The 27,898-nt window shown below is 41.4% G+C and overlaps 1 protein-coding gene across 1 annotated transcript; it reads right to left on the bottom strand.

The window, feature by feature from the left end:
• Positions 1-126: 126 nt before the first annotated feature.
• katnal2 (katanin p60 subunit A-like 2) lies at positions 127-27,898 on the bottom strand (the record flags this gene model as incomplete). The annotated part of the gene is made up of 15 exons (XM_080729394.1): positions 127-269; positions 459-549; positions 2,642-2,804; positions 3,832-3,942; positions 6,526-6,617; positions 7,681-7,799; positions 8,378-8,441; positions 9,225-9,323; positions 9,710-9,787; positions 10,838-10,912; positions 13,074-13,206; positions 14,579-14,615; positions 14,703-14,869; positions 16,573-16,643; positions 27,845-27,898. The coding sequence occupies 15 exons, from the start codon at positions 27,896-27,898 to the stop codon at positions 127-129; spliced, it is 1,497 nt and encodes a 498-aa protein (XP_080585520.1).

Below are 27,898 nucleotides of genomic sequence, written 5' to 3'. Positions count from 1 at the left end.
TGGACCCAGGGTATGGCAGTTGCATACCCCTGCCATACCCAATTGACGCCCCTGGAATAGCTGTGCATCCAGGAAAATATGCAATATAGTTCCTGCTTCATTGATGGCAGCAAAAACACGTGTGTGTCAGACAGATTGGTATTCTCTCTCCCAGGCTGCGTATCTGTCTGTCAGGGCTCTGGCCGAGGGCTTGGTGTGGGTGATCACTTCCTGGAAGTCGGCCGTCGCCACGGTTTCCAGCTGAATGACAGGCATGTCCCCTCCCCCCGCTGAGGGGGAGAAAAAAAGCTTTGTTTAAATATGATCATCATCTTCCTGAAAGTCTCCACTCTCCATTACACTTCCATATAATATCCGTCCCCTTCATGTGTGTGTGTGTGTGTGTGTGTGTGTGTGTGTGTGTGTGTGTGTGTGTGTGTGTGTGTGTGTGTGTGTGTGTGTGTGTGTGTGTGTCCTACCCTCCAGAGCGTTAAAGATCTTGCGAACTGGTCTCATGGCCGCTTCCTTACACACCAGTCTGACGTCAGAGCCAGAATATCCTTCAGTCTCCTGACACACACATATGAACACATTAGGATATGGTAGAGATAGAGAAACACGCACGCACGCACGCACACACACACGCACACGCACACACAAACGGGTGTCATCATTGTCATGCATGTAACATTATTATTTTATTCAGTAGAGTGAAACAAAATGAGTGCTCCCTCTCCTTCCGGCCCATCCAATCTATCATTACGGCATAGCTCAGGGGTAGAGAAACCGTTATTAGAGCACGAAGGGTTCCCGAAGGGTTCCCAGTTCGAATCCGGGCTCCCCCTGAGTTAATGTCGAAGAGTCCCTGGGCAAGACTCTGAACCCCACATTGCTCCTGGTGAGCTGGTTGGTGCCTTGCATGGTTTCCTCCGCCACCGGTGTATGAATGTGTGCGTGAATGGGTGAATGTAATGCATAATCTATGTAAAGTGCTTTGGATAAATGCGCTATATAAATGCACCATTTACCATTTATTACCTGGTGTGTGTCAGCGTCAGTGTTGCCAGAAATGTTAAATTATCATTCCGCAGGTTTACATTATCGTATTTTAATCTTACACAGTCAGAAAAAGAAAAATTAGTTATATAGACTTACTGTTTTTTTGTTCTTTCTTTTTTTACTGACTATATCTACAGCATAGTACTGTGTTCTATTCGTCTGTCATTCAATGTTAAATGAGATACTTAAATGGTTTCCTGTGGAAATAAGCTTAGTCTTTTCTAGGATCTCCTTTTAGTAGACCTTGTACCAGTGAACTGTACCGTCATGAAACTGTACCTTTTCCTATGCAAACTCCTAATAAAGTCTTCAATCAATCAATCAATCAATCAATCAATCAATCAGTTCACTAAAATAGCATATTTTTTGTAAGAAACAATATTCATACACCTACTTGACAAAAAAGCAACATATACGTTGGGTGGAAGCAAGCGACTTCCTGGAATTTACTCAAATTAAAGCCTGGACTGGAAAGACACAACATGTGTTTTTTTTAGGCCGCAATCACACATAAGCGTGAGACATCTTCTCCGTATGGTTTGAGAATGAGGGGGGGTGGGGAAGTCCAATTCATTCTCTATGTAACTCACGCGGTTTCATGTCTCTTCCAAGTCTCTTGCTCAACCGAAGGCTGTCTTTTGGCCAAGAGAGGCAAAAAACCACGTGACCTTCATTGAGAATGAATTGGACCCACCTTCCTCCCCTCATTCTCAAACGACACGGTCACGATAGCTCTCGCAAATGTTTGTACGGCGCCTTATGCCTCCAAGTACAGATTTAGGGTAAGAGACTGACTTATTGTGAAAAGTCAAAATGGAAACCGGAATCAGCAGCCAGGTAATTAAGTAAATTCATGCAACTTTTTGTGATATGGCAGAATTATCGTACGTGTGGGCATTTCTGACACTCTTGATGGTACATCACACTGAGGGTAAAATGATCGTATACGTACTAATTACTGCACATCTGTTGCCCTTTTTGACCACCTTTCTCACCTCATTGGGAAATGTTAACATTTAAAGGTTAACCCATTTAGGCCTAGAATTATTGAATGCTTTAACCTGTGAAAAATAGCAGATATACAAGCTCACAGCGTGGCACAGAGTGCCGCGCTGCGAGCTTGTAGATCTGCTATTTTTGGAAAAGTCGTGAAAATGTGTGCAAATCTTTGAATATATGTATTTTCAAAGCGAACGTTTGTAACTAAAATTTTGCTTCTGGGGGGTCCCTGGAACTAAATATTTTGAGATGGGGGTCCGTGGCCAAATACATATAATTTTGGGGGTCCTTCACATGAAAAGGTTTGAGAACCACTGACATAGTAGTCTCTCAAGAACAGACTAACTGAGCTCCATTTAAGTGAAAAGGACCTTTTCTTTGATTATGGCTAAGCCAGATTGCTGACATAGAAACATAGGTTTTTCAAAAAAAATAAAAAATAAGAACGATTCAAAAATAGCAGATCTACAAGCTTGTATATCTGCTATTTTTCAATAGTTAAAGCATGAAATAATTATACACAATAATGTGTACCCGTTCTAAATGGGTTTTAATGTCAACATTCTCCATCTTTTACACATTTATTGTGGCATGTGTAACAAACCTTTGCCAGAGCTTCATAGTCCAGTTGCGTCCGTAGCTCCACCCCTCCTGTGCAGCTGAGGGGAGGCAGCCAGTGAGAGATCATAGCTTGGCGGGCGGGCCCTGAGGGTAGACCAACCAGAATCCTTTTCTCCAGTCTCCTCAGCATGGCATGGTCCAACTCCCTGAACAGACATATAGTTAGGGAAAATTAGCAGAATACCTGTCAAATCTGGGAATGAACTCCTTACCAAACAATTTCTTCACCAATGTGTTCGTAAAGGTGTCTAGTAACATATCTAACAAAGATTGAAATTCAACATCCCTAGGAAAATCTTTGTCAGCTAGGGTAATTCTGGGTCTTATTCACTTACTATACACTGTACTATAAGGGAAAAAATTACTCAAAGAAAAATATGCTTTAAGTGGGATGTGAGGGGTCTAACTAGGTGTTTTTAATTATTCTGAATCCATTGCAAGCATTTGAGACCCAGAATTACCCTAGCTGTCAAAGATTTTCCTAGGGATGTTGAATTTCAATCTTTGTTAGATAAGTTACTAGACACCTTTACGAACACATTGGTGAAGAAATAGTTTGGGAAGGAATTCATTCCCAGGTTTTTATTAAAATTCCCTGACTAATAGCACACCTACTGTTTGTCTGTCTGTCTCACTTTCAGCTTTCCTACTGTCCATCTCTTTGACAGATGCCTGTTGATAGTGTTGATAGATTGTACATTGTATACATGCATCACTATATTCATCAAGATAACAAGATAATTGTATTGCCACACAACCAGGTTGGTGGTATTTAGTTGGAGAACAGAAGTTGTTGCAGCTCTGATATAACAAGGAACATGACATAAAAACATTTAGACATATACACCATTACCACTTCCAACCAGAAAGCCGCGGCGTCGCCAGAAATGCCGACAACAGCCGCGGCAATGATTCCTATGCCGCAGCAATTATTCTTAATCTGCGGCGTCTGCCGCTGTTCCATCCTTCCAACAATAAATACATGAATACAAGAACAATAGCCGTTTAGTTAAGGTGAGAGGGGAGTGGAGAGAGGGAGTGGGTGCTGAAGGAGTTCAGAGTTTGTATGTGTGTGTGTGTGTGTGTGTGTGTGTGTGTGTGTGTGTGTGTGTGTGTGTGTGTGTGTGTGTGTGTGTGTGTGTGTGTGTGTGTGAGTGCCTGCGTATGTGTTACCATGGTAGATTTGAGGCAGCCAGTACAAACACCAGGTCATCTGATTTGGACAGTCCGTCCATCTGAACCAAAAGCTCTGTCTTCATCCTACGACTGCCCTCGTGTTCCCCTCTGGAAACCACCAGCCCCACACACACACACACACACACACACACACACACACACACACACACACACACACACACACACACACACACACACACACACACACACACACACACACACACACACACACACACACACACACACACATTTTAATTCTTTATTTGAATCCACAAATTACAATTAATTTACAGGGAAACAAATATTAACGGGTTTGATATTTCATGGACACTTCATGGATATACATAGCACCTTCTTCTCCACATAGTCGGGGATCCACATGCCCTAAAGCTCAAGGAATAAGGTTGAACCTGTGATGTTCTGCCGCACTTTTTATTTCTGTTTTATCTATTAGTTTGGTCATTAAGGTCCACAGAATGAGAGGCCTGCTCTGCCGGAAACATCGCGAAAAAAAGTTATGGCCATTTGTATATTCACCGTCCCATTGACTCCACTACACAGGAAAGGAAATATATTATAAAAAAGAAAAATTCTGCTTTAAGTAGCATGTGAGGGGTCAAAATGGAGAGTTTTCATGATTGTGAATCCATTGCAAGCATTTGTTTTGCACAAAAAACATTCCTTGGGCAAGAAAACTAACCTACAAAAGTCTGAAAAGTGATGAGTCATCACCTTTCACAGTCATCACAGTGATGAGCCATCACTTTTGACACTTTTGTTGGTTTGTTTTCTAGCCCAAGGAATGTTTTTTGTGCAAAACAAATGCTTGCAATGGATTCAGAATCATGAAAACCCTCCATTTTGACCCCTCACGTGCTACTTAAAGCAGATTTTTTCTTGTTTATAATATATTTCCTTTCCTGTGTAGTGGAGTCAATGGGACAGTGAATATACAAATGGCCATAACTTTTTTTCGCGATGTTTCCGGCAGAGCAGGCCTCTCATTCTGTGGACCTTAGTGACCAAACTAATAGATAAAACAGAAATAAAAAGTGCGGCAGAACATCACAGGTCCCCTCCCATTTTGAGGGACTGGATCCCCGACTAACACGGACAAACTGCCCATAACTGCTGAAACAGAGCAATATTGTGACAGCTGTTTGGCCTTGGCCTTTGTCATGCCGGCGATTGCTAGACCACTCATGGTCAATTTATGTACATGGCCCAGGCTTCCAAATATGAGTATAGAGAAACGACATCTATACCCAAGATCTGTTATGATTTCAAGCAACGGTTGGTACTTAGAGTGCTTGTCTTGGAAAGCCTGGTCCATGTACAGGTCGAAAACACAACCCAAACACAACCCCCCCACACACACACACAGACTTCAGTACAAACTATATATACTAGTAAGACGCCTCAGGGCCCCTAAAGGGCAAGGTCGCGCCATGTCTTGGCCATCTGGCCAGTGATGTATATCGGACCAGTTACCCATATGGAGACCCCTGGTACCCATATATGTAGATCCATGTCTGTATATGGAGATATGCTGTGAGAGCACAAACATGTTTACTCAGTTATTCATTATGTGAAAGTCCTATGACGTCTATGACATCTGTCATCATACATACAATACCTTTATGCCCATACTGTACATGCCAGCCACACAGATAAGGGCTGTCTTGGCCATATATGGATTCTGTTAGTGTGGTATGTGGCCGATGTGGCCTCCATATATGCTCATTCCCATATGAAGTCCTGTTAGATATGGGCTTAATATTGATGACATCAGGGATCTCCATATGTGGGCATAACAGGGATTATGTTAGTGTGGTTCCCCTGACATCACATTAATGTCAGAGCAGCAAACCCATATAGGCCAGTCAATCTGAGGTTTGACCCAAAAGAAATTGCAATAGTAATGTTTGAAGGTTTTTTATGATCCTTAGGGTCATCCAAAAAACATGTTTCCCATTATATTCTTAGTGGATCAAGGTGAATTCAGGGGGTTCAAGTTTGGGTCCCTTCACTTACTATACAGGGAAAAAAAGACCCCTAAAAAAGTAGCACGTGAGGGGTCTAACTAGGGGTTTTTCATGATTCTAAATCCATTGCAAGCATTTGTTTTGCACGAAAAACATCTCTCTGGCTAAAAACGGATGCCACAAAACTGAGTTGACCCCAGAAAAGTGATGACTCATCACTAAACCATAGTTTTGTGTTTTTTTTGGATGACCCTATAGGATCATATAAACCCAGAATGATTACTATTGCAATTTCTTTTGGGTCAGGCCCTTTTTTAGTTTAGATTGATTATAGACAGTAAAAAAGTACAAGTCCGTCCGTCCGGCCGTCCGGACAGACAGACGGAGACATGATGTGCCGTTTTACATGCCAAAAAAGAAATCACACCCAATGTGAAGTGAGCGGTGGTCGTGTTTGCATAACGTCTTCAGACTAGGATTTGAGTCTAGGATGTACAGGCTATGCTACACACACACGTTTGAGGAAAAAGGCTACAGACACACGCACAGCCACTCTATGGAGCGGTTTACCGCTAAAAAATAAAAAATAAATAAAAAATAAACGCAATGATATGAGATTTGATTGTTTTTACATTTTCTTATGTAATCTCATCACCATCACATCCCTCTGCTCATCCCCCCTTTCCTCGTATATGACCCTACTCACCCCATACCACTGCCTCTCTGTCCCATAACGGACTCCAGTTCATCTAAGAAGATGGTGGAGGGGGCATGGTACCTGGCCAGCTCAAACAACACCTACGCACGCACGCGCGCGCGCACGCACACACACACACACACACACACACACACACACACACACACACACACACACACACACACACACACACACACACACACACACACACACACACACACACACACACACACACACACACACACACACAGTTAAGGTTATCTTATCTTATGAACACTTTTTTATCTAAATGATCATAATGCTACAGTGGTCTCCATTATGGTTTAGAATTTCATTATCCATTTAGGCCTGGAATTATTGAATGCTTTAACCAGTGAAAAATAGCAGATATACAAGCTCACAGCGCGGCACCGAGTGCTGCGCTTGCGAGCTTGTAGATCTGCTATTTTTGAAAAAGTTGTGAAAATGTGTGCAAATCTTTGAATATATGTATTTTCAAAGCGAACGTTTGTAACTCAAATGTTGCTTCTGGGTGGTCCCTGGAACTAAATATTTTGATATGGGGGTCCGTGGCCAAATAAATATCATTTTGGGGGGTCCTTGACATGAAAAGATTTGAGAACCACTGACATAGAGTCTCTCAAGAACAGACTAACTGAGCTCCAGTTAAGTGAAAAGGACCTTTTCTTTGACGATGGCTGGCCAGATTGCTGACATAGAAACATAGGTTTTTCAAAAAACCTTAGAAGGATTCAAAAGACACTTATAGAATCGGGTCAAAATTCTAATTTTCACGATTTTTCAAAAATAGCAGATCTACAAGCTCGCAGCGCGGCACCGATAGTTAAAGCATAAAATAATGCTACACAATAATGTGTACCCGTTCTGAATGGGTTAAGAAGACATTCTATGCTGTATCTGTCATCACACATCCCTCTAGTTCTGTATATTGTGCTGTGTAGTGTGTACATGTCTCCTACGGGGGAATATTATTTGTAGGTTTTTGCAAAGTAATTGAAGCAGTTTGTGGGCACTAAACAGGTTAAGTGCTTATTAACCTGATCTAAACCAAAACACTGCTGCCTCTGGCAAACATTATTATAGCCATGGCCTATGGAAACCCAAACATTGACAGCCGTGCTCACTGCTCAGATGATAACCTACCCTGACCAGTTTTTCGGAGTCTCCTCTCCATTTACTGACGATGGTGGATGCCGAGATGTTGAAGAACGTCGTGTTGCATTCCGTAGCGACTGCCTTCGCCAGCATAGTTTTACCTGTTCCTGTGTTATGGATATGGCTGTCACAATTATTACATAATCGTCTAATCGCAATTATTTGACATAATCGCAATTATTTTGGGATAATCGTCATAATCGTTTACATGATGAAAAATGTTTATATATGTTCAAACATTTACAAAATAGTGGAAATAGCCAATCTACAAGCTCACAACACGTCGCATCGGGACGCGTTAGTGAGCTTGTAGATCGGCTATTTCCACTATCAATGTTCCTTTAAAAGTGTTAAGTTGTCAAATATATCCTTCATATTTAGGTTATGTGTCATATCTGCCATGTGCAACTTCAAAGCCTAAAAGCCAAACATAAATGTAATAGTAAACGACAAAAACACAATTAAATAGGTTAATCGCAATTATTTGAGTGACAATTAATCGTCATGTAAAATGTCATAATCGTGACAGCCCTAGTTATGGACACACAATGCTACATCAGCACACTGTGCACATGTGTGGTGTGGTGTGATGTGATGATATAAAGGCAGCTGATTTTTAATTGAGGCTTTCTAATTAACGTACAGAAACAAGAAATGTTGATTGACGGCTATGGTGGTGGCTTACCTGGAGGACCATACAGCAGCAAGCCCTTCCATGGGGACAGGATACCTGTAAATAACTGTGGGTACTGCAGAAAGAGAATGGTAGAGAGAGGGAGAATTGGAATTGGAGAGGGAGAGATTACGAGGAAGGGATGTGCATTATGCTTATGTGTGTTAGAATGTTCTATCTTCATACATAGACCCTTTTAGGCCTAGAATTATTGAATGCTTTAGCTATTGAAAAATAGCAGATATACAAGCTCACAGCGCGGCACCGAGTGCCGCGCTGCAAGCTTGTAGATCTGCTATTTTTGAAAAACCTGTGATATATATATATATATATATATATATATATTATATATATATATATATATATATATATATATATATATATATATATATATATACACATATATATATATATATATATATATATGAACATTTGTAACTCAAATATTTACTTCTGGGGGGTCCCTGATACAATATTTTGAGATGGAGGGGTCCCTGGAACAACATATTTTAAGATGGGGGTCCGTGGCCAAATACATGTAGTTTTGAGGGTCCTTGGCATGAAACATTTTGAGAACCACTGACAGAAACATAGTTAAAAAACACTATAGAACACTATAGAATCGGGTCAAAATATTTTTTTTCCCCAATATTTGCAGAAATTTTCAAGATAAAAAAAAAATAGCAGATCTACAAGCTCGCAGTGCGCGCTGTGAGCTTGTATATCTGCTATTTTTTAATCTTTAAAGCATAAAATATTGCGTAATAATGTGTTCAGGCCTAATGTCAGCCTAGCAGAACAGTGTGTCTGTCCTTTTAAGCCTATATTGAAGCATTCTGGATAATATACCAGACCTCACCTTAATGGGATAGACCACAGCTTCTTTGACCAGTCGCTTGGCGTCCTCCAGTCCTATAATGTCTTTCCAGTGCACGTTGGGGTTGTGCAAATAAATGTCCTAATGGGAGCCGAGAGACACACATGTTTGAATAAATAGCGTTCTTAGAAATCCACATAAGACAAGGACATGGATGAGAGACATGTATAACGTTTACAGCTGTAATGTATTATTTCTGTAGAGTAAATTGATCAAAGGCAGGTAAAAAGAAGTTCTTGCTCCCAGTCAGTTTATTGTCAGATTTGGAGAGTTACCCTTTCAGTGTGAGAATAGAAGAGAGCATAGTTTACCTATACAACATTGCCCTCTAGTGGAAAGAAAACGTCAAGGACCGCTCTCACACTGACAAAGTACATTCAGGATGTGTGTGTGTGTGTGTGTGTGTGGGTGTGTGCATGCGTGCGTGCGTGCGTGTGTGCGTGCGTGCGTGCGTGCGTGTGTCTTACCCTGCTAATGACTGTGGCCAGTTCTCTCATTTCACTGTTCATACCAGAGAATGCACTGAGGGGCTTCAACAAGCGTTCCTATAAGAAAACAAAGTCACTTCAAACCAAAAGCCCCAAACCAAATGGGTTTGGCTTATTTGGGGAGTTGCGTAGTAATCCAAGGGAAAATACAAGGGAAAATACAAGGGAAAATAATCCCTCTTGGCCACGGTATAAATTAACCTCACAAAGGATTTTGCACATAATGTGTAGGGCAACAGTTTACAATACTTTAGGCCAGGGGTCTTCAACGTTTTCAGGCCGGGGACCCCTTAGTTGAGAGAGAGATGAAGCAGGGACCCCCACAACCTGTTCATAGATTCCATATAGTTTCATGGTTTGACAACACGATCATCAGTGTATTTTGGATTCATGTCAATTTGTGTTTTCAGATATTTAACCACTTGAACCGTCAAGTTTATTAATAAACTTGACCTTTCACTTGTCTTAGTCTGCTCTTTTCCCCCTCTAAACCTCTATGCCAAAAATAGCCGATCTACAAGATCACAGTAGATCGACTATTTTTGGCAAAAGTTCTCAGAATATGGATGCTAGGGTTCAAGTGGTTAAAGAAAAAAGCTTCTATCACACAAAGATTTGGAGGACCCCCTGTAGTAACTCTGAGGACCCCCTAGGGGTCCCGGACCCCCTGTTGAAGACCCCTGCTTTAGGCTGATAGAGAAACTCATTGTGCACTGCAGGCTGAGAGGCAGTTTGGTAGCAACTCTCTGTAACACACACGCACGCACGCACGCACGCACGCACGCACGCACGCACGCACGCACGCACGCACGCACGCACGCAACACACACACACACACACACACACACACGCACACACACACGTGCACTCTTGTACTAACCATATGTTCAGTTTCAATAACCGATCCGCTGGTGGCTTCATTGATCATACCTTTGTAGTCAATGAGTTGACCCTATAACAATAACAGTAAGTTAATTCTGCATGTGTTGTGTGTTTAAGTACGGTAATCAAATGGGAGGGGGGAGGGGGGGGTGGTCCATCTCAAAACATATTAAAAAGTAATACAACTTTATGTGTGATTATTTTATTATTGTTGTAAAAATATACCTTCTTGTTCTTGTTGATGGACGTTACATTGAGACCAAACTCTGAAGACTCCGGAAGACAGGAGAAATCATTGTCCTGTTTACACACGCACACGCACACACACACACACACACACACACACACACGCACACACACACACACACACACACACACACACACACACACACACACACACACACAGGACAGAAGATGGGGGGGGGGGGGGAGAAAGAGATCCCAATTTTAGTTTTGAATGAAACTCATATAATATGAATACATATCTGTGCCATTTCTTTATGCTCAGAGCTTCACTATACCAGGGGTTCCCAAACTTTTTTGTCTCAGGGCACCCCATAAATATTTTTTAATCCGAGGCATTATCATTTTCACTCCCAGCACCTTATATTTATAGCATATCGTCGTTGACAGGTGGAAACCTGGTATGTCCAAAACCGTTCGTTTTGTATTTATCATCTATAAAATGTACTGAACTAGTGAAAACAGCAGATCTACAAGCACACAACGCCTCGCATCGCGAGGCGTTGTGTGCTTATAGATCGGCTGTTTTCACTAGTTTTGTGTGACAGTCTTGTGTGATGAAGCCAAAAGAAGTACACATTTGAAACTTGGAGATACAAGGTTTCTGCCCGACAGTGACGATATTTTGGTGAGTATGTTGTGAGGAAAACGTTGAGATAATCGCCATTTTGGTTAGAACTGAATGAAAATAACTTTGTACTTCAAGTTTAAAATGATACTAAATATTTTAAGAAAAAACAATATAAGTGTCCAAATAAATTCCAAATATTATCAAGTTATCTTGCGGCACCCCTGGACTGCCGTCACGGCACCCCAGGGTGCCCCGTCACCCACTTTGAAAACCCCTGGACTATACCCATTGCCCACATAGCTTTAAACGTATTTGTTCTTTGTTCGTTTGGTTACATCTTGTAACCAAAAAAGTCAAAGCACTTTATTGTTGGCATAATCAGTTGGAGCATCACCCACAAAACAACAACATCTACTGTAGTTCTAGCCCCAGTTTGAGACAGTTATTACATGCCTCCTCTCCTCCTTGCGCTCATTTTCTCTTCATGGTTGGGCTGTCACAATTATTACATAATCGTCTAATCGCAATTATTTGAGGTAATCGCAGTTATTTTGCATAATCGCCATAATCGTTTCCATGTTGAGAAATGTTAATATAGTTACACTTTAGTAACACTTTCAAAAAGTAGTGGAAATAGCAGATCTACAAGCTCACAGCGCGTTGTGACGCGTTGTGAGCTTGTAGATCGGCTATTTCCACTATCAATGCTCTTTCTTAAGTATAAAGTTGTCCTATGTCAGTAATTTCTTTGTATATTTAGGTTGTGTCATATCTACCATGTGCAACTTCTAAGCCTAAAAGCCAAACAGAAATGTAATTGTCAAAGACAAAAACACAATTAAATCGTTAATCGCAATAATTTGAGTGACAATTAATCGTCATATAAAATGTCATAATCGTGACAGCCCTACTTCATGGATAATACTACTGACCAAAAGTAGAAACAACAAACAAAAACAGCTCGTCACAATCCTCCCACAGCAGTGGTCTGGCTCAACTTGATAAGATTACATACAGGAAGATAATGGTCACTGTCATGCAGATTACCTTTTATCTCCAAGTTTCAAATTTGTATGTTTCTTCGGAAAGTAAAGCTCTGCTTCATCATACAAGACTTTCACACAAAACGAGTGAAAATAGCAGATCTACAAGCACACAACGCCTCGCGATGCGAGGCGTTGTGTGCTTGTAGATCTGCTATTTTCATCCATCCATCCATCTTCAACCGCTTATCCGGAATCGGGTCGTGGGGGTATAATCCCTCCATCTGGTCTTTGGTCTGCCACGGGGTCTCATCCCAGTGGGACGCGCATCGAGGACCTTCCTAGGAAGGCGCTCGGGGGGCATCCGTACTAGATGCCCGAACCACCTAAGCTGACTCCTTTCCAAGTGTAGGAGCAGCGGTTCTACTCCAAGTCTCTCTCGGGTGACTGAACTTCTCACCCTATCTCTAAGGGAGATACCAGCCACCCGTCTGAGGAAACCCATTTCGGCCGCTTGCACCCGCGACCTTATACTTTCGGTCATGACCCACACTTCATGACCATAGGTGAGAGTAGGAACGAAGATTGCTCGGTTTCGGACATACACCCGGGTTTCCACCCGACAACAACAACGTATATCTTAAGATGAGGTAACTTTATTTACATTGGTAGCTTTGCTACATGTAGCATCCTTGACCGTCACTTTGGATTCCATCCTCCTGGCCCCCCCCACCCCAGACTGCGGCCTGTGGACAGGGATTATCTTGGGGAGGGGCTTCACGACGGAACACGGCGTCCTGAAGGACAGAGGGACAGCGTGATGAAAAAAAAAACGATATGATGGAAAGGACGGTAGATCTGAAGGAGGATACAGACAGGTAGGGACAGACAGGAAGAAAGAGAGCCAGGCAAGGACAGTCAAACGCAGCGTGTATCAAAAGAGCATCCCAGTATCGGCAGTGGAAGCTTGTGATTGGCTGAAGCGGAGGTAGGGAGCGCTCCGTTGTGTTCCCCTGGACCGCGCGGAGGTGACGGAATTCGAGGGGCTGAAGATTTACTATTCTGTCCATAACAGCACATAAGTCGGTAACGGCGCTGAGTCGGCTAATGCGACCGTCGCAACGCTCGACTATGCAATGTTTCATGACATATATGATCATAAACATTCTATATTTATATAGGTCAAGTATTAGACTTAATAATTGGGACTAATTAAGAACCATTATCATAGTAATAATAGGCCTACATTTACAGTAGTTTAGGCATTTTGGTTTGATATGGTTGTGGGCTGAACAATTTGTCCTTGCTTGTTATTTGACTATTTTTACTTTAATTATAATTAAAGACACTTCATAGTGAATTAGTGATTATAATAAATAGTCATGATTGCTAGATCAGATTGTGTTTATAATATAATGCCGGCGTGCCTCCGTCATCTCCACCGAAAACAAGCGCTCCCCCCTTGTTCCATTGTCGAAACCGGGATGCTGTTTTGATTCACGCTCAAACGCAGTGGTTCCCAAACTTTTTAGCTCGAGACCCCAAAAAGAGGCGGGACACAAACTAGCGAGAATGGCAGATCTACAAGCTCGCAACATGTTGTGAGCTCGTAGATCGTCTATTTTCACTATTTATTATTATTTTTAATTCATGGAATTTCTTTGATTTGTTTGTTTGTTTGTTTGTTAGAAAATTGATAAATAATCCTGAGAATTATTTCTAAAAAATAAATTTGGTAAAAATCTTTTGAAATATATTACTTTACATAGGAAAATAAAAGGAGTTTTTACTCGAGTTGTGTGACCCATAAAAATTGTGGGAAAACAATCGGGACCCACTGTTTGGTCAAATGGATAGATAGATAGAACAGGACAGACAGGGAGAAAGACAGGCATAAAGACTCTACCCAGACAGGTAATGACATTTACCATTTCCCATAAATTTACCATAAAGTATTATCTCGTAGCAAAATGCAAGGAATCGATTCCCAATGGAGCCGGTCCATTGTGGACAGATTTTTGCATTTCTAAGTTGTTAATTTTGTCCTGCATCTTTACCCATGTTAGATGTGCACATCCACACTGGATGTATTTCCACTACATGCTACTGTACACTCAGACTGGCACACACAGCCAAATGGAGACAACAAACGGCGGACGGGCAAATTACCTCTTTTTGCCACAACTTCTCACGAGCCTAGTCTCAGCTGCAAAATAAAGGAGAAACAAACCGGTGAATCACTTAAAAAATGTCTTGCAACTGACAGTTAATAGCTGACAGATAATAAACGCACCTGGTTCTGTGGCTTTCCTGGTGAGTTTGAGTTTCTTGTTGAACTTGATGTAGTAGTAGGTCTCGTACTCCAGCAGCACTGTCTCTAGGTCAACGTTATCACAAACCTCGAACCTCTTGAGGCCAAGGTTAGTCTCCTGGTCCAACGCTAAGGCTGCATCCATGTATCTGGTGGTAAACACACACGGGAGAGTGTTTTCTGCTGGTGTTTCAGTCCGAGTGTATCAAAGGGTGCGTTCGGAAATGCGCACCGCGTCTGGTTAGGGTTAGGGGTTAGGGTTAGGTTTAGGCATAGTTTTACTGAGGTTAAGGTTAGGGTTAGGGTTGGGTTTAGGCATAGTTTTACTGAGATTAGGTTTAGGATTGGGTTTAGGCACTCACTACACTGAGCACACACCCGGTGCGCATTTCCGAACACACCCTTTGATACACTCGGACTGAAACACCAGCAGAAAACACTCCCAAACACACACACAACGCACACACACACACACACACACACACACACACACACACACACACACACACACACACACACACACACACACACACACACACACACACACACACACACACACACACACACACACAGTAAAATCACCAATGTTCATGTATCCATTTAAAGACTAGTAAGATGCCTCAGGGCGACATGCGACCTCGCCCTTTATCTGGCTAGTTACCCATATATGGAGATCCCTGTACTGTATATTTATGCCCACACATGGAGATCCCTGTCTGAACCAGCCACACAGATATGGGCTGTCTTCCTCCATATACAGTATGGGCATTCCCATATGAAGTCCTGTTAGATATGGGCTTAATATTGATGACATCAGGGATCTCCATATATGGGCATGAAAGGGATTCTGTTAGAGTGGTTCCCATGACATCACAACATACAATATATTTTATGCCCATAAATGGAGATCCCTATCTGAACCAGCCGCACAGATACGGGCCATGTCTTGGCCATATGGCCAGTGATATATATCGATGACATCAGGGATCTTCATATATGGCATAAAAGGGATTCGGGGTAATACCCATATATGGACTTTTACATAGGTGATGTCACCTGTGATATCACCTGTGATGTCACAGTGATGTGTCAAGGGAACCAACCCGGAGACAAGCTGGGACATTTCTCATGGTAAACTGCTACCTTCGGTCGCAATCAATCTTGATCTTGTTCAGAATAACATATATATATATATATATATATATATATATATATTTTTTTTTTTTTGTATCATTTCAGACGAATTAATCAAATGAAAAAAAGGAAGAACCCGCCGCCTGTTTCAGGCCTAGAATTATTGAATGCTTTAACCAGTGAAAAATAGCAGATATACAAGCTCACAGCGCAGCACCGAGTGCCACGCTGTGAGCTTGTAGATCTGCTATTTTTGAAAAAGACGTAAAAATTTGCGCAAATCTTTGAAAATATGTATTTTCAAAGCCAACGTTTGTAACTCAAATTTTGCTTCTGGGTGGTCCCTGGAACTAAATATTTTGAGATGGGGATCCGTGGCCAAATAAATATCATTTTGGGGGTCCTTCACATGAAAAGGTTTGAGAACCACTGACACAGTAGTCTCTCAAGAACAGACTAACTGAGCTCCAGTTAAGTGAAAAGGACCTTTTCTTTGACGATGGCTGACCAGATTGCTGACATAGAAACATAGGTTTTTCAAAAAAGACTTTAGAAGGATTCAAAAGACACTTATAGAATCGGGTCAAAATTCAAATTTTCACGATTTTTTCAAAAATAGAAGATCTACAAGCTCACAGCGCGGCACGCACAAACACACGCGCGTGCACACACATACACAGAGAGAGAGAGAGAGAGAGAGAGAGAGAGAGAGACTGACCCTTGCTCTATTAGATGGTGGTATATGAGAATTAGGAGGTTTCTTCTCCTGGTTTCTGTCCTCAGTTCATCCTGTTGGATATGAACACATCACATCATACTGAGAGTTGTAGAGGCCCTCATTGCGCGCCATAGAGAGAGATATCTCCCTGGCACCACATCCATATGTGGTGCCAGGGACCGCCACGCAGATTTATGTTGTTAAATGTTTCGAAAATATTCAAAACTTTTTTTTCCCCTCAATAGTTTTTAAATAGCAAATATACAAGCTCACAATATGTCACAATGTGACACATTGTGAGCTTGCTGATCTGTTATTTTCAAATGTAAATGTAAAGTAGTATAGCCTAGTTGCTTCTGTTGGGCTTATTTCTTTGGCAAACTCTGGCAACAGACAATTCCCTGTCACTTCCTTACTTGGGAGGAAGTGAAAAGATGTTTTGCCCTCTGTGAAAGAAAATGGCAGCCTCCATAGAGAGGGCCAGGAATAACGTGAATAGGAGAGGACAAGAATGTTAAAGTAAAAATATGTATTTAATAATCAAACATAAGGTTAAACATATTACAGATTGAATGATTTGATACAGAATATCTGGGCTCAAACTATGGTTTCCTTATCAGCAACAAGTTGCACAGAGGCCAGAGCATAAAGTCTGAGCACCCACTATTCTGTCCCTGAGCCCCATTTACTGTATGCAAAAAATAAAAATAAAAAATAGGTTGGTCTGAGACTGGGGGCAACTTCTCCACTAGTCGCTTGCCAATCTGACTTCTGAATTTCTCTGGAGGAGAGTTTTGCAACATACCTGTCATTTCTCTGAATAGGGAACAAAGAGAAACATAGACCACAAGTCCAGATATACGTGCAGATAAATAGCTACTTTCACAATCTGTCTCGTCAGCAACAACTTCTTTCACAATTATTTCTCAACAATGATTAAGCCAACAACACTTTAACATTTAGATCTGCTTACACCCTTCCTGTCAATTCATCTGCAGTTTTAATACAGTATCTGGCTTAAAGTCCTGTTCGCAATTTGGTGTTAGGGGAGTTTCTCACCTGAACTGAGTCAGTGGGTCCCTAGACATGAAAAATCACTGAGGTGCTCGTCCGCCATAGTGCCACGAATGGCGCAATGGCCAAATCAAATATGGCTGCCATCGGCTATGATGAAAATCCAACTTTTCTGTTTCTGGGTGTATATGCACATGTAATACCTCTATTTGGACTAATTGTGGTGTGGGGAATTCATTTCTGATATTGTTATGACCATTTTGGGTGATTTGGACCTCAAAAGGTCATGGTCAAGGTCATTTTGCTATTCCGAAGACCGTGGGCCATAACTTGGCCATTGTTAGGAGTAAGTAGGTCTAAATCAACTAATGCTGACATGTATAATTCATTTCTGACATTGTTTTGACCATTAAGGATCATCTTGTCTTTGAAATATCAATGTCAATGCCATTTTTCAAAAATGATTTTGTTCATTACTTGCACTTTTATAGTATTTATTGTAAGTTTGTTACTATTTTATAGTAAGTTTGTTTTGTTTATAACAAAATACATACTAGTGAGAAATACAACAAGTAAACATCCACATTTAACTTTAAAGGGGGGTTTTAAATGGGTGTTTAAATGAGCAAATAAGACTATTTATGAATAAAAGTAACAAATATAATCACACAACAAAAGCACACACAAATATAAATAACAATTTCCCTCAAAGTGCACCATATTGTGATTGTGTGCATCTAAGTTAGTATGATGTGTTTTTACAGGATGCATTTGCCATTGTTCCATGGCAAAATATGATGCACCGATATCCATCAGCAAGGCAGCCATATCCTCGAGAGTCGAAGTGTTCCTTGCATCCATCCATGTTCCATTGGTTCTAGTTGTTCCTCAGGTTCCTTGGCTGGTGCAAGCAGGTGGCAAGACATGCACTAGAAAGGTGCCTTGTTGGTCTCAGCAGTTGTACTTCTCTGCTACCAATACTGTGTCTTGTTCTGTCAAGGTCTTTGCCTCTCCAAAGTTTGTTGGATATTGTATTCGGTCAGAAGCCACAGCTGCACCTGGCCCATGCAGTCAACTCCAGTTTCCAAGGCATATGTCCCCTGATCACTGTCTTGGCTAGTGGTGCTCCAAGATGAGAGACTGCTTGCTGCTGTAGAAGCATGTGCCGCTGCACACCTAGTGCCATACTGCTACAGATCTACTTAATCCCCAGTGCTTGGAAGTATCACTACGACAACTCTCTGGGGTCCACTCATAATCCTGGCGACCCATTATTCCCTCCATTAGGTTAGGGTTATGGGTAGGTTTAGTTATAATAGGGCCAGTTGACTGCACATGTACCAGCAGCTTGGTGACAGCCCCCTCAATCTAGTTCAATCTTTGGGATCTCTTCACCTCCAGCCCCTTTTGCAGGGAGCCACTCATCATCATCATCAGAGATAACAGAGTCGACAGACGCACCCATCCCTCATCAACTTTACAAATTCTGGGTGTCTGAGGAGAACAAACAGCTCTCCAGCTGTGTGTTGTCCATTCAAGCTTGTGGCGATGTAGGTAGAACGGCTGCCTTGGAATCTGAAGGTTCCAGGGTCGATTTCTGGCTCCTCTTGCTTATTTGTCGAAGTGTCCTTAAGCAAGACACTGAACCCCTAACTGCTCCGATGAGCACCTTGCATGGTTTCATGGTGTGAATGTATGTGTGAATGTGTGTGTTAATGGGCGAACGTGAAATACATTGTACAGCGCTTTGGAGAAGAGCACTATATACTGTAAATGCAGTCCATTTACCATTATCAGCTCTGTTGTCTGTTGATGATGTCGCTAGTGGAGAAGAGATCCCAGACATCTTGAATAGGATTGAGGAGGCTGACACCTGGTACATGTACAGCTTCCATTATAACTAAGCCTATCCCTAACCTTCACTAACCTAATGGTCAGAATAATGGGATGTCGGAACTATGAGCGGACCCCAGAGAGTTGTTGTCTCCTTCACATTACTGCTATACTACACCCCATATTTCCAAGCACTGGGGATGAAGGAGATCTGGCAGCAGTATGGCACTGGTGAGACTCACTTCCACTGCATCAAGCAGTCTCATCTTGGAGCACCACTAGCCAAGACAGTGATCAAGGCACATATGCCTTGGAGACAGGAGATGACTGCATGGGCCAGGTGAGGATTAAACATGTAGTTATGGCTTCTGACCGAGTACAAAATCTAACAAACTTTGGAGAGGCAAAGACCTTGACAGAACAAGACACAGTATTGGTAGCAGAGAAGTACAACTGCTGAGACCAACAAGGCACCTTTCTAGCGCATTTCTTGCCACCTGCTTGCAACAGCCAAGGAACCTGAGGAAAGACTAGAACCAATGGAACATGGAACAGGGCATGACATAAAGGCTTGTCCTGTTGTCCGGGACAAGTGCCCATACTATGGCGTGGAGGGAGCAAGGGGGGTCATTAGCCGTCCTTTTGTTATTATTTCAATGTATGACATTTTTATCCGGACAAGTGACTTTTGTCCCCGGACAAGTGAATGGGAAATATACTTGTCCAAAGGACAACTGCCTCCAAAAGTCAATGTCAAGCTCTGATGGATGGAAGGAGCACTTTGACTTTAGTACACTCCCCTCCATGTCTGAAGCAAGACACTCGACACTGATGGAGTTATGTGCATCATATTTTGCCACGGAACAATGACAAATCCATCCTGTAAAAACTCCTCATACTAACTTGCATGCACACAATCACAATAGGGTGCACTTTGAGGGAAATTGTTATTTAATTTTGTGATTTTGTTGTGTAATTTTATTTGTAATTTTTATTCGTAAATAGTCTTATTTGCTCATTTAAACACCCATTTAAAACCCCCCTTCTAAGTTAAATGTGGATGTTTACTTGTTGTATTTCTCACTAGTATGTCTTTTGTTATAAACAAAACAAACTTACTATAAAATAGTAACAAACTTACACAAAATACTATAAAAGTGCAAGTAATGAACAACATCGTTTTTGAAAAATGGCATAGACATTGATATTTCAAAGACAAGATGATCCTTAATGGTCAAAACAATGTCAGAAATGAATTGTACATGTCAGCATTAGTTGATTTAGACCTACTGCACCTGTTTTTACTCCTAACAATGGCCAAGTTATGGCCCACGGTCTTTGGAATAGCAAAATAACCTTGACCATGACCTTTTGAGGTCCAAATCACCCAAAATGGTCAAAACAATATCAGAAATGAATTCCCCACACCACAATTAGTCCAAATAGAGGTATTACATGTGCATATACACCCAGAAACAGAAAAGTTGGATTTTCATCTTAGCCGATGGCAGCCATATTTGATTTGGCCATTGCACCTCGGTGATTTTTCATGTCTAGGGACCCACTGACTCAGTTCAGGTGAGAAACTCCCCTAACACCAAATTGCGAACAGGACTTTAAGCCAGATACTGTATTATTTTGTAAACTAGGCCTCTCTTTCTACATAACTTGAATCTCACACATGCCTTTCTATTACAATTTGTACTTTTCCATTGTTCTGAAATGACCTTCCATTAAGTGGATTCAAGTACATGACAGCAAATGAGCACAGTATATTTACTTAATGAGTACATATGTTATTAATATTGTAAACTTTTTGGTTTTTAGTAGGCCAGCACTTAAACACAACAGCAATGAAACAATAACTAATATTTAAAGCAAACACACAATCTTATTAAAACAACAATAGGTAACAACTAGGGGTCTCAAACTCAATTTACCTTGGGGCCGCTGGAGGCAGAGTCTGGCTGAGGCTGGGCCAGCCCACTGCACATGCACTAATAAAACAAATGAGTGCATGTGCACTAATTCATGGGTTGCATTTGTAGTCCTACACAGGTGTTTTGATTAATGTAGAACATTGGTTCCCCCATGAATTTGTTTTATCATATACTGTAGTGCAGTGTTTCTCAATCTTTTTTACCCCCTTTCGCAGATTTTTTAATCCAAGTACCCCCTTTACCCAACAACAACATTTTCCCAACTGCTATTAAAACCATAACTAGCGGTATATAACGGTATAACCCCCCTTTTCAAGAATCTAACATCTAAAAAAAAAAAAAAAAAAAAAAGAAGGGAGTGGGAGTTTCAACACTGTGGCCATAACATCTTAGTCGGGAGTTAGACATGACAAAAAAAACACAACAAGCAACCAGGTCTTAGGGCTTGTGAAATGTGAAAGAACTGTGGTGTTTCTCTGGAGGAGAGTTTTGCAAAATACCTACAATATCTCAGAACAGAGAAACACAGCCCACAAGTGCAGATTCAAGTGCAGATAAACAGCTACTTTCATAACTTTTGTCTCGTCAATGGTTAAGAATCCAGACACAATTGCAGATAAACAATTTCTTGCACAATTTTTGTCTCACAAACATTCAGCTATCAGACACATTAACATTTACACCCTTCCTGTCAATGCGTCGGCAGTTTTGTAAGCTAAGCCTCCCTTCTAACTTGAATCTCACACCTGCCTTAAATACAATTTGTACTTTGCCTAATTTGACACTTGACTTACTGACAAACTACTATTGGTCCCATTTAAGCTAACTGTTCTGTCATGCTGATCTCACTCTGCTCATTGATACTTTTAGTATAACATGTGAGCACTTTTTCCACCACTGATTTCACACGTGTTACCGTGTTCACTTTCAACATCACGGCAAATGAAACGGCAGCTTTTAATCTATGCATAGGATAACAAATTTTAACAGCGAAGCGTCCGCGAAATTCTAGCACATTCAAACAACGTTCAAACACCTACCAGTTGCCTGGTAGCCTTATATGTAATTTGGGTTGGCAACTATCAGGCTCACAGTTCTTTCTCCTTCTAATTCAAGTGTAGTTAATTATTTAACTATGAATAATCGTATAATGGTTTATACTTCTATTTTTCTTTTTGGGGGCCATTATCTTGTGTACTCCCTGCAGTACCTCCGCGTACCCCTAGGGGTACACGTACCCCCATTTGAGAAACACTGCTGTAGTTTCATACCAGTCTAACAACTACTGTATCTATCTGTATCTCAAATGTCTTTTTTTTATTTTTAACACAAAATAAGATGAACAAGGACTCTGGTGTAAACAAGTTGTGTTTAACTTATGGAACATGTACTGTACTGTTCACTGTACTGTATTATTGTACTGTATTAACTGTTTTGAGGTTCATATAAAACTCATATTAAGGTGGGGGCCACAAAATATCGTCCCGCGGGCCGTAAAATGGCCCCCGGGCCGCCATTTTGAGACCCTTGAACTAGGGCTTCAAAGGACATCAGTGATAAAAATGATATCAACAATCAAGTGTAGCGGTGAAAAAGAGTGGGTTTCGGTCTTCTCTGCATTTTTAGAAGTAGATTCTGAGACAAAGCCGTTTCTTTGCATCAGCAATGAATAGGAGCCTATGGAGAATAGACGCTCCATGATGCTGGCAGCCGAGTTGCATAATGGGATATGTAGTGTTTCACCAGCCGCTACCGCCGCACCTGTTCACATGGTAACCATGGCAAACAGGTAAGACGTCCCCACACGTCTTAACAGGGAGTCAGCGTCCATTAACCTTTGACCCTAAGACTCCTGCGGACGTCTCAAGGAAGAGGTGGCATCCATTGTGTGATAAAAGGCTGGAGTGGGATTTGCGCCCTTGTCAATCAGTAACTATCACTATGTTATTATACCCAACAACTACATGCAAATACAATTTGCTGGTCATTAATAGGCTGCATACTGTAACCATACATAAACAATTGATATTAAATATTAAATATAGCTGCAAACAGCGATAAATTGGCCCAGCCAGAAAAAGTAGGAAAGGAAAAAGCAGTGGAAAAAAGCAGTAAAAGCAAGAAAAGTAGGAAAAGAAATCAAAGAAAAACTAGAAACAGTGTTCTTCCAAGAACAGGTCTCCGGCAGGTCAGGTAGGTTTTTTTGGCCTCCTGGTGGCTCTATAACAGGCCAAAGTGAAAAGGGTGCCATGCCACGCCACGCGTTCTTGGGCCTTTCACAGCAATCGGACACTGCATGCGAGATTTGAGGCATTACATTTTGTTCCAAAAATGTGTTTTGCAAAAGTTAACCTGCTGGTGGCGCTATAACAGGCCAATGTGAGAAGGGTGGCATTTGTTCCTTGGCCTAGTGGGAATGTGTGTGCAAAATGTCACACACATAGCAGGCTGTGTTCATGATTTGAGGCATTTTGTTCAAAAAGGAGCAATCCTGCAAACTTTGGAATCCAATTAGATAGAATATGATATCGGACAAATCCGTCATGACTACATCACTGTAGAGATACTGTGTACTGATTTGTGTGATTTTTGATCAAATCTGAAGGAGTAATATCGAAGAATGTGTTTTACATACTGTAAGTCGGCCTTCTAGTGGCAGATGTGAAAAATGCAGGGCACAGGTTAGTGCTATTGCAATTAGTGCTATTGCAAAGGTTAGGTTATGCTTATTTATAGAGCGACCTCACCTCATATGTTCAGCGCAACGCAGAGCATCACCGATTCATAAAAAAAAGGAAAAAAGACGAACGGACATTCTGTAGGCTTGAATCCATTTATGTGATCTAAGAAAACTGAGAATACCTTATAATTTGACATTATGGAAGATGCGGTTGGCGGTTGCGGTTGGTTCCTTTAAATTGGATGATTTAATTAATGCGGTTGGATAATGGGCGGCTTTGGATGACGCTCAGAGCCTATCCGCGCACCACTAGTACACAGGCACCAAGAATCATTCCCAATGCGTGGCTGCTGCTCCTCTCCCCCAGCAGCAGCTACTGCTGCCCGCTTGGGCTGCTTCAGCTGCAACCGCTGCTGCCTGCTCCTGGTCCCTAATCCGAAGTTGTTCATCTGTGTTGTCCGGTTCAAACAAAGCCCTGGTGTGTTTCCGAGTCTGCTATAACTTGGAAATAATCCTCTTCCTCCATGGAGTGTTCAGACTCTGGTGTGCCTGCAGACGCCATGACTGTAAACAAACCTGAATGCAGATGTGGAGGAGGGGTCAAAGAAGGTTCAAGGTGGAACGAAATCTCGGGGACACCCCTTAAGGCTGTCTGTGGTGTTGGTGACGTTGGTCTGACTGAGACATGGGTGTAGTTTTTTCCGGAAATGAACGATGACGCGTTTTTAATCATCGCTTATCGTTTTATGACTACGTTTCTTAAAACAGATTAAACATGAAAATGAATCCAGAAATGTGTACCTTGTCTCCTAAACAACTTAAAAATTAGGTTTTTTGTCTCAGGGGTGAAGTGGGCCTTGTAAAATAGCCAATCAACAAGGTGCACACTGCACAGATGTCCCTATTGTCCCCCATCCTGTATACGTTGGCAATGGCATACCTCATACCTGAGAGAAGCCTTTGTCATTGTTGAGGGTCTGAGTGCGCCGCGCACGCACGCACGCACGCACACACACACACACACACACACACACACACACACACACACACACACACACACACACACACACACACACACACACACACAACACACACACACACACACAGTTGCAGGAAAAATAAAAAGTTGAAGTTATAAACCAGCCTCCCCAACTCACTGATTGGATGTCAAAATGTAAATGAACCCGCCTCCCCCTCCCGCTGATTGGATGAGATGAATATCACGCGGCGCTGCCCTCAGTATAAATTGCAGTACCCATCAACTCGGTGCAGACCTTCAGCAACATTTCGCTTGTCAACACTTCAACTCCTGATATTGAAATTATAAACATCTCTACTTTTCCACTGAACCTTAGTTCCAACTCGGAAGCATTGACAGGTAAGCTTTCTCATTCTGAATATTTAGCATCAACTTGTTGAAGAAGTAATAAGGGTAATAATAATAATAATAATTCTGCTGCGAAACAATAGGGACAATATATCAATAGTCTTTAGTTTTATCCCATTTAGTTTTTTTTACACGTTTTCTTATTTATTATTATATTTAAGTGTGATTTATTTTTAAATCACACTTTGCGTCATATTGGGGCCGACTAGGTGGGGTCACTGGGGGAATAATTGCGGAAGTGGAGTGAAGGTGGCTAATATTAAACTTGCAAATTTGTGTGAGTTTATAAACTTTCTGATATTTAAATGTTTTCAGAGAAATACAAATCAGAATAGTACTGTATATTTAAGAAAGCACATCCCTTCAATTCAGATCACGGTTGGGCATCATCTTGTTCGGAGGCCCATACTGACTTTGATAATGTGAGAGAAGGGCCAAAACTTGAAACAGCCAATTAGTAAATGCATGACATTTGGTAGACACAAAATGCTGACTATTGTTTTCCTTTGCAGCTTTATGTGTCACTGTGATGGGTTATTTTCTGTGATTATACTTTCTTTTTTACTTAAAAAGTATGTGGCAATAGCATTAAATTGAGTGAAAGTGCAATTGTATCATAATCCCTTGTATTAGTGTCCTCAGATGCACTTATTATAGCATATTTTCTAAAACGGTTACAAAGAGACATTTGTAATTGAACCCACAATACAGAAAATCTGTCTTTCTCTTTTGTAGAATGGGCAATGCCGTGTGCACCATTAACCACCCAGCCGATGTTCAAGCCTTCATCGAGGGTGAGCTGGAGCATGGCAAAGTAACGGAGCAAACCGCCACCAAGATCAAATTCGAGAAGTCTGACGGCGCTGCAGTGGGCTGTGGCGGCAAGATTCGATTCACCAAAGCTGGTCACAATGGTTACTCTTTGCTTCACTGCGAAGTTAAATATGCGGGAGAGAATGCAGGAGATTACAACTGGGTGACGAATGGTCTAAACCTTAGCCTTAGTCAAAGATGGGCTTCAACAGCAGAGATGGTTATCGACGTCGGTTTCTAAAACAACACCAATTCTGTTTTCTCTTCTTTTTTTCCTTCTCCCCCTGCTTTACTCCCCCTCTATTTGCACTCACAACTAATATTCATGATATTATGCTTGATAATATTGATCTACTTCTGAATTTTGTTTCCAAAATATCACTGAATCGCAGATGTTTTCCCTGGGAACCACTTTTACTTTCTGGCAGGGAAGGAATTGCCACAAATGTTGTGTTAACTTCAATAAAGCTTCAATGAAGAAGTGCCGCTCTTGTGTGGGTTATTGGTCTCATTTGATGAACGGTGATGAATGGTTTACAGGAATGAAAGAGAAGAGAAATGTAAACTATGCATCACCAAAGTACTTATAAACATAAGAGGATATTTCATCTGTTGGGAGAAGTATGATCCTAAAAGGGGTAGGGTCACCTAAAGGGGTACTGTAACTTTAAAAAGTCATCTTATGAGTTAATTTTTTTTTTAAAGGACACAAATATAGAAAGATCAGTGGTGGATAAAGTACTCAAATGTTGTACTTCAGTTAAAGTATCAATACTACAATGTAGAAATAATCTGTTAAAGGAGTAGTTCACCCCCAAAATGAGTTGTTTTCTATTGATTAGTCACGCCATTCAATAATATTTTTTGGTTTTTGTCACATTCCTAAGACAAAAATGAGATAACAATAAATTTACCCCCATTCGTTCCGGATGGGGACCTGTTTCGAAACGGGTCCCCATCCGGAATCAATGGGGGTAAATGTATTAATCCATCATTGGTGTTGTGTCGTGTCTGTACCTAGGCCTACTGAGTACAGTTACATCAGTAAAGTCAGTTTAACTGTTAAACTGACTGAGGAATACTTTTCGTGCCCATCATACCTAGCCTGACTGCAAGCGTCAGACTCTATCTATCACACGGACTGATTTATCAGGCTACATCATAGGCCTACCCACTACTCCATACCCAGCAGCACAATATTCCTGATAAATCCCATAAATGAGAAGATCCAAAGTTCCAGACCACTGAACCACATCCAGCTACATGCAGGGCAACCACGTACGGCGTCCCGTGGTTGCCATGGTAACCAGTGCACACACTCGATGCGGTTCAGTGGACGTCGCTTTGACTGGGTCACTGACACTGAGGCAACGGAAAACTTACTAAACTGATTAGAGAATCGACCAAAATGCATCGTCATTTCAACTGCCACAAAGGTATTCAAATACTTGCATAGACTTCCAATAAAAGATAAGGAGACGATTGAATAAGGAGATTGTCAGCGTGAAACGGCCGTGGACATTCCTGCAGTCAGTCTACAACAACACACAAAAAGAACCGTAAAAACGCCGACAATAAAAGTTGTGAGAAGTTAAAGTGACTCACCGCTTCTCGTGCTTGGTTTGCAGTTTTAATGGACTGATATGAAAGATCCATCAT

The sequence above is a fragment of the Nannobrachium achirus genome, assembly GCF_963921795.1.
Source record: "Nannobrachium achirus genome assembly, chromosome: 7".
Lineage (NCBI taxonomy): Eukaryota > Metazoa > Chordata > Actinopteri > Myctophiformes > Myctophidae > Nannobrachium > Nannobrachium achirus.
This window is presented reverse-complemented; position numbering and strand designations above follow the sequence as displayed.